This window comes from Conger conger, chromosome 1 (assembly GCF_963514075.1).
Source record: "Conger conger chromosome 1, fConCon1.1, whole genome shotgun sequence".
Classification (NCBI taxonomy): Eukaryota; Metazoa; Chordata; class Actinopteri; order Anguilliformes; family Congridae; genus Conger; species Conger conger.
The window spans coordinates 62995723-63004168 of record NC_083760.1 but is presented as its reverse complement, the minus strand read 5'-3'; the positions used below and the strand labels follow the sequence as shown (position 1 = coordinate 63004168).

General features: G+C 38.2%; 1 protein-coding gene across 1 annotated transcript; it reads left to right on the top strand.

Moving 5' to 3' along the window:
- The first annotated feature begins 1079 nt into the window (after nt 1-1079).
- On the top strand, nt 1080-3250 carry LOC133107847 (transmembrane protein 158). Its single transcript, XM_061217096.1, has one exon. The coding sequence runs from the start codon at nt 1145-1147 to the stop codon at nt 1835-1837; it is 693 nt and encodes a 230-aa protein (XP_061073080.1). The 5' UTR covers nt 1080-1144; the 3' UTR covers nt 1838-3250.
- Nucleotides 3251-8446: the final 5196 nt, after the last annotated feature.

Below are 8446 nucleotides of genomic sequence, written 5' to 3'. Positions count from 1 at the left end.
TGAAAACAAACCCATAATTCTATGCAAAATCCACACGTTTCAACATGCCCCGTGTTCGTATGTGCCCCAGTCTCCCCTACATAGTATATAACTTACTTTTAAAAGTAGGCTACACAAAAATAGATGCGTCATAAAATTAATTCATTTATTTCAATTGCGCTCCGGGAAAACATGACTGAAATACGTTGTCAGCCTCATTTGAAGACAATGGACCTAATCCTCTGCAGATTACTTCCATTCCACCAGTGCCCTTTAAAACACAGCCGAATATGTGATAATCTGTTCCTCTTGTGGGATTCAGTTCGTTACACACAAGCAAAAGCTTAATTTGTCCCATACATTTTAGTGTTAGCAGGTTAGAAGGGTTTGTTTTGCCCACTTTTCGACAGAGTGTATTTGTGCTGGCGATTATCGAAACTGAATGGTGTTTCTGAGAGCCTTTTCTATAGCCTATTCTATGATCTGCTTCCTTCCGCCGACCCGTACTGATATTATGAGACTATCCTTCACTTTAGACATGAACCAATTAATTTCCCAGGACAATTTCTTTTTCCGCGTTTTTTTTCTTTTTTTCCCCATTATCGACTGCTTTAAATATGTAACGTTATTTTTGCTATTGTTGATTTAGACAACACACTGATTTATTGAATAGCTACTTCTGTTGTGATTTAAATGGCTCTTCCTGTGCCTTTGTCTGTATTTACTGATTATGCAGTGGGACATAATGTCTAAATTTAGACGAGGTTCTTTTCAGGGTAGTGTATAACTCAGAGGTTAAATTTGGAGGGATATGCCATGCAGGTGCCAGGCGCCACCCTATACAGTTTTGGGTGTCTCACACCTGGGATAATTACTGAAAGCTTTCATGGTGCTGAATAAAGATCAGTTTGGCACTGTGTACTCTTAGGAGATGGACAAAATAGGGGAAGGTGTTCACGCACGGCATATTGACAGCTGACGTTTCCATTTAAAACGGATCACAGTAGGTAAATCCCACAGTCCCATGACAACAGGAGTGGCTGTGCGTGTGCGTGCGTATGTGCGCGTGTGTGACGGTGCAATCTCTGACAACGGCGGCAACTCCTCCTCAGTAGCACTGCAGCCCGCGGAAAATCATGCGAACAGGATAATATTGCTCTGTGCCATGCTGAGCATTTCCCCGATAATTCTGCTGGCTCTGACCACCGCTGCTGGACTCTTTAAGTGGTCCTACGGCTGGAGCGACGAGGACCTCTTGCTTCCACCGATTAATTCCACCAACAGATTCCTGGCAAACTTGGAAGTGGATGTTAGGTACTCCAAGAGATCAGTGGAGGAGAGCGAAGCCTCGTCCGAGACCTCGCTTCAGGCTCTCTGCAATGTTAGCGTGCAGAGGCTCTTGCCCACCTCGTTGGTCGCTCGCTGGGACAAGCATTTCGGTTTCCAATGCGATGTACTTATATATACCACAAATAACCATGGGAGAGCTTTCTTCTCCGCCGCTTTTAATCGGGTCGTCTCACCTGTTGTTATCGAACACTTGGGAGTCTCTGGCGGCCAACAGGAATTCAGGTTGTGCGTCGGATGTGGTCTCTCGCGGAACAGGCGTTTCGGTCAAGCCAGATCTCACTCTCCGCAGACGGGAGACCCCCTAAATTTCTGCTGTCTTGACTTTGGCTTGGATGAGCTCAAAGGGGATAAGAGCTGGAGGCTGAATCGCAAGCCTATCGAGTCCACTCTAGTCGCGTGTTTTATGACTTTAGTCATAATCGTATGGAGCGTTGCTGCTCTCATATGGCCAGTACCTATAATTGCAGGATTTCTGCCGAATGGAATGGAACAGCGGAGACCTAGATAAGAGTAAGGTGGTTTTCTAACCTTATGTATTAATGGGCGGATTTGGGATGGATAAGAGTAGCCTACCGCGGATCTCTACCCCTTACTTATAAGGGAATGGACTGCAGTAGAACCGCAGAGACCGAGATGAGAGTGGACGAATCAGAGGTTTTTTATTTGGACTAATTGCACAGACGAATGTACCTTAATGTACCTGCAGAATACTGTTGATAAATGGGTCCATTTTGTTGTGTTTAAGTTAGTAACATTTACGTAGTTAGTACATGGCTATCTTTCTAATTATCAGAACGCGCAAGTGTGTACGGGGCTGGACTTGTTAATTTTTTATGAAGGAAATTTGTTTTTATAAAGCATTTTATTTTATAGCGTAGCCTATTGTTAATTATTTTAGCGTAAAATCGGAGTGTTTTTTTACAAATAGCCTACAATGTTTGTATCGTTTCTAACTTCATAGAATTTTACTTCAATATGTTCTTGTGCACAAAGTACAGCTACTAAAAATATTGTATAGCCTATAAGAGTGCAACTTTCGTGCGTTCAATATGAACGGTTACATTTTATGGGAAATTATTGATTAATGATTATTAATTGTTTTATTGGATGTTTGATTCGCAGAAAGAGTACGGGGAATTACTTAAGTTATTTCCGTGGGTAAAATGTAGCCTAGTGTTTAAATATGGCTTACATTAAGTATAAACTATAATGCGAAAATAGGCTGTGTATAATAGTTTATTATATACTTATAGGTAGCTATTACAGAATTGTGTTTGTATTTATTTGTATACTAATAAAGTTGACATTTTATTAAACGAAACGTGAATTTTCTGAGAGCTTGGCGATATGTCTACTACTTGGGAATTATTGCCGTCGTAAAGAACTTTAACAAACAATATTGTATTAACGTGCATTGTGATTTGGCATCGCACAAAGTGATCGAGAGCACGGTTTGGAATAGTCACCAGGCATATAAGTGCATGAAATATTCCGGGTATTATTTTTAACTAGTCTTGCATTAATTGCCAAAGTATTACTAAAATGAATTAGGGAACAACCGCAGCATATTAAGTTACATACCGTATAAGGCGGTAATATAATGTTGAAAACACTTGCAATGCATTTGGAACTTTGGGAATAACAGTAACTAGAACTGAAATACAGAAGAAACAAAAAGCAACACGATCTCCATTGTTCTGCCTGTACGGTTTGTAAGAGCTGTTGTGAGAACACAATATTCCTAATGAATTGGAATTTGGAAAATGTGTGTTCAATGACTCATTTTTTGCATTTATGATAGCCATATGTATAGTGCCATGGAAAAAGTTATTCACACCCTTTGTAAATGTTGGCTGCATGAAATAAATAGGTAATGAGCTAAAATCTATGTATTGAAATAAATCCCCACAACATAAAATTACATGAACATGCTGTTTTAAGTCCATGTATGTTGCCTCACAGCACTCCCTGTTTTACTGCTTTATCAAAGGAGGCAACAATCCATCACCACGGAGAAAAATGAACAATCCTCAGAGGAAACAAGACAAAGGACTGTTGATATAAATAAACATAGGCCTACTACTTTCTACTATGAGATCAATAATGAATTGTCTGTTAAAGAATGTGAGTGCATCTTGCCACCACACAGAGTGAGGCAGATGGTCTGATAGGCAAAAGAAAGTCTAAGGGCTGCAGTTGGAGATCTGCAAACTTTGTTGCGTCTTGAGGAAACAAAGACTCCATTTCTACCATCAGGTGCTACCTTCTTGCTAATAAGCATTAAGGGTAAGGAGTTTGGTAATCGGCATTGGACCATGGATTGAAATTCAGTGTTAAGGTCGGATGAGACCAAGATTTTCGGCCACATACACCAGAATATCTCTGATGTCAGAAGAAGATGCTTGCATTGAAAAGAGTGCCATACCTATGGTGAATTTCTCTGTGGATCAGTTTTTCCCAATCTTGAATGAAAATCATACTCATGCTGCAATATTCATTGCGATTATGGTGAATATTTGTTGTTGGGTTGTTTTGCATCTACTGGCCCTGGGGCTTTTTGTAAGGTCAATGGAATCATGAAATTAAATACGCAAATACCAAGACATTTTGCCCAAAAACCGGGTTAGCTCTGCCAGGAGGCTAAAACCTGGCCACAAAATGACCTTTCAGCAAAACAGTAATACCAAATACCCAAAACAGTGATGGCATATTGTGCTGCAACTAGTAATTAAATAAAAGTGCTGTACCCAATACAAATTATGTCCAAAATCAATGGCAGAATAGTTTCTTTGTTAAACAAGCTTGTTTGCTAGATTCCCTTGTCTGACAAGTAATTCAGCATTCTAGAAGACTACAAAGCTAAAACTCAAGTATGCTCTGAAATACCATGGAAACTTAGTCTAGATCTGCCTGCTTATGTGTTGAGTCTTTATCTATGAGGCTTGTGAAATATCTACTGTGTTGTAAGCAGAATAAACATAGATAATGAAAGTGCCTACATTTTCAAATATGTAGTTTGTATTGAATGGAGCTGTTACTGCATTTATACTGCATGACTGCACCCAGAGAAGTGTCCCCTCTTAATATGATTGCATGACTGACGGAAAGTGGTCTATGTACAAACACCGAGCCTGAGCACTAATTGAAGGGTCTTTAGCTATGAAGCACTATTACTAGCTTTATCCAGCTATGGAAAAACAGTTCTGTTTTCAGCAGGCAATGTAGCTGGGTTGTGTCATAACCTGATGAAAACACACTATCTCACTGTTCCATAGAGATAGCTAACCATCATCAACTGAACTCACTGAGTTTCCCACCCCGTGATGTGAGACAGGTCTATACAACCTCAATCAACAGACATACAGAACAAGTCATGGCTTATTCAGCACACACTGAACAAGTCATTATAATTTGACCATTTATATATTTATTTCCTTCATGACTGTTCAGGATGAGAACGTATATTAAACATAAAGCAACAGTTCGTTATTATGCAAGAACAACATGTAGGACAAAAGTGCTTTTGAGAAATCAGACACATTTCCATTCTCCTCTTTAACTATTGCTATGGCATCGAGAGAAGAAAGTGGGAAATACAGGGAGGGGAAATCCAGGGCTATACAGCAGGCAACACAGCAGTTAGATATGCTTCAGAAAAGTCAAATATTATGAGACTGGAACAGTAATGACACGTCAGATTTCAACATTTCCTTTGGCAACTCCTCAAATATCCTTGCCTCTCTCATTCAGATGTTTGTATCCCTTTGAAATAAACCTGTTCGTAATGCTGGGTTAAAGTCCCAACCCATGCCCCGCAATATCCAACCCCCCTAACCCCCCACCCTTTCAATAATCACATTTGAATGAACATCAGCACTCAATGACTACCTCTGTCCCACTCCTCCATCCTGCAATACAGTCGGTGACTTTTCCTGCCATTGGGGCTTTCTAACATAAACCACATTTGCAAGCATTTCAGGGCAAATTGTAGTAATTATATATGAGTTCTACATTGCTTACCCAGAGTTTTATAAAAGGAACTTTCATCCATAAAAAGTTGTTTGTATCCACATTTTATTTTCTTTTATTTTTTTGTCATCTAAAAATCTCTGCAGGAATATTTTTATTGAGTTTGAGTTTCTGATATTACACTGGAAAACAAGTGTTCACTGGTGTCAGAACAATGCTGGAGGGGGATGCTTCTGAATGACATTCATAGTCAACAAATTATGTGGATTTGCCAACACCAGATAAACAATTATTTAATAGTTTTGTCAACTTGCATTGTAATTTGGTCTTGACATTTGATCTGGGCAAAAAAGGAAACAATTTTAACGAAAATTTAAATAATCCAGAGAACGCAGTCTTTTACTTTCAAACAAACATTCAACATAATCTCACTTTTTAAATGACAAACTTTATAAATATGAATACTGAAGACTGACTATTATTATGACAGTGCTGGTGAACTTTCTGTCTGGTTTCACTCCATCCTCCAATGTGTCTGAACATGTGAAGTGACGAGCTTGATCTCACTATCTCCATTTCAGGAATGCTAGCGTCAGTGAGGCAGGTGGAGACTTGCACACACCAAATTTTAGACAATGGGCACCATGAGATAGAGGCACAACTGTTAATATTACTAACCCCGCCCCCCAAGCATACATTTTATTTATTAGATTTCATAAGAAATAGAAATTATACAATTATAATGGTCTTGAAAACCAAATTATTATCTGATGCTATCTTCTAACAAGATAAAGTGCACCATCATTTTGGACTATTTGGCAGGATATCCCACAGAGGGGAGTCAGTCTCTTCTTTTTCATTGAGCTTATTTCAATCCCTTATTTTTCTCACTTATTTTCTCTTCTTTTCATCTTGCTCTTTTATCTACTCCACCCATCGGGAAAGGCTAGGAAAAGTGTCAAGAAAAAGAAATGAAGGGAAATCAAGAAATGAGGCAAATGGAAAGTCCTGGCTCCATCAGTTCGAAGCCACATCAGTTACAGATGTGGCAGATGCATGGCAGATGGGGAGAGGTGGATCTACAGGTCGACCCTTTATACGACAGGCTCTCCAAACAAAATACTTCAGCAAAGAATGTGCTGAGGTTTTCTTGCTCAAAGGAAAGATTGAGAGTTCCTAACTTCTTGTCCTAGCTCCTAAAAGGAACATCCAACAGGTTGGAATGTTTTAAAAGTTGGTGGACATCGATTGATTTCCAGGTCAGGAGCAAGGAAAAGTGAGAAAAATATATAAGCAATTGGAATAATAATAATAATAATAATAATAATAATAATAATAATAATAATAATAATAATAATAATAATAACAACAACAATAATCCCCAGAAGGGATGATAACCCCCAATGACCAGATAAAGAACATGCTATGTGTGATGATCAGTGTCATATGCTTTCCGATACAGATTATTGTAGCTGTGGCTGTGCTTAGAAAGAAAATGTAACACTGGACAAATCCCCTTTCAAATTTGAGGACAATATCACAAAAATGAGCATTCTGCATTGTTTTTTCTAATCTATGTCCGGGCAGCTTTCCAAAAAGGACATTTGGAGACTCCAAAAGGACACAAGGAAACCTTAACCTAAGACTTTTGTATTTCTTGGTACTGTAATTTGTGAAATTGTAGTTGTCTTAGTATGGTAGTTACAGACTTGACCTATCTATCTTGTGTACTAGATATACGTTCCTAGCCTAACAACCAGTCTCATATGAATTGTACCTTATCTGGAGTGTTCAGTTATTTGTTGTATGACCTTGATATGCACGGTTTTGTATGTCGCTTTGGATAAAAGCGGCTGCTAAATGAAATGTAATGTAATGTAAATGCTATTATGGGTCTTATGATTTTTATAGATCATAAAAATAAGTACTAATCACAATAATACCATCTTGAATACTAATATATTAATTGAGGTCCATTGATTGAAGTTTTTGTCAAATATCCAAACCCCATCAACAAGTCAACCACATTCCATAATTTCACATGCTATTTATTTTTCAAAACCAGGCAGCTCCTTATTAATAAGTACTGTATACTGAATAATAAAATATTTTGAGAATGTACTTAGGTGCTCACTGAAATAAAATAGCGTCAAGTCACTGAAAATGCCCTCTATTGTGAGCCTATTGTGTTTTCACTATCTTCCTCAGAAGAATACTGGTCAGAGACATACTTGGGCTCATCATGTTCGAGAGGGCCGATATAAAACGTAGATAATAGCATTTCAATGTACTTTAATAGGAGTATGCAATGGCAAAACAGACAACAATGATACATCCTCCAGAGAAATTCAAAGTAAACAATGAACATTCTACTAGAGTTTTTTGAATGAGAAACTATAATGCATTTGTGCGTTTTAACGCTTTCAAATGGTATATCTTGTTATCATCGTGTTGAAAAAAGGAATGAATGCAAAAAAAACCCCTAAGGGATTCAAATCTATCCTTGATGAGCCTAGAAGCCAATGGAGGTTTTGCAGTACAGGGGATATGTGCTCACTTGCATGTGTCCGGGAAAGAACTCTAGGATGGGAATGAGCCCATTATTTTCAGTTATGTGTCTATCCTTAAAATTTGACAATTTAGTCCTGGGGTTGGTAACTTTTCGTTGTTACTCAGCACTTAATTGATCAATGAAAGCAGCTAAGGCATGCCCAATCATGTGCAATCATGTGACATGTAAAGCTATTTCTGGCATAATGTGGAAAATGGGTAAAAAAATAATAATAATAAAAAAAAAACAAGCAGGAAAGTGCAATTAAAGGTACAATAGGTAAAAGTTTTGTGTTAAAACATTGTTACAAGACCATTGTAAATCCATTCCTATCATTGGAAAAGGCTCACTGACATGTTGACTCACCCTCTGCCTGTGTTTATAGTCCTTAAATTTGGGTTCAAAGTGTACATTTGTCTGCCGGTCACTCCATTAAAACATTGTACAGCTATACAACAATTCAAGCTCATTGGTTAAAAATTGGTTCTATCTGCCACAGTGAATGGCGTTGGGGCATATTCTAATTGTTCGTTTAGCTGCCCAAATTTGGCAGTGCACAAGAACACTGAACTGTATAATAACGCTTTAAATTATGCG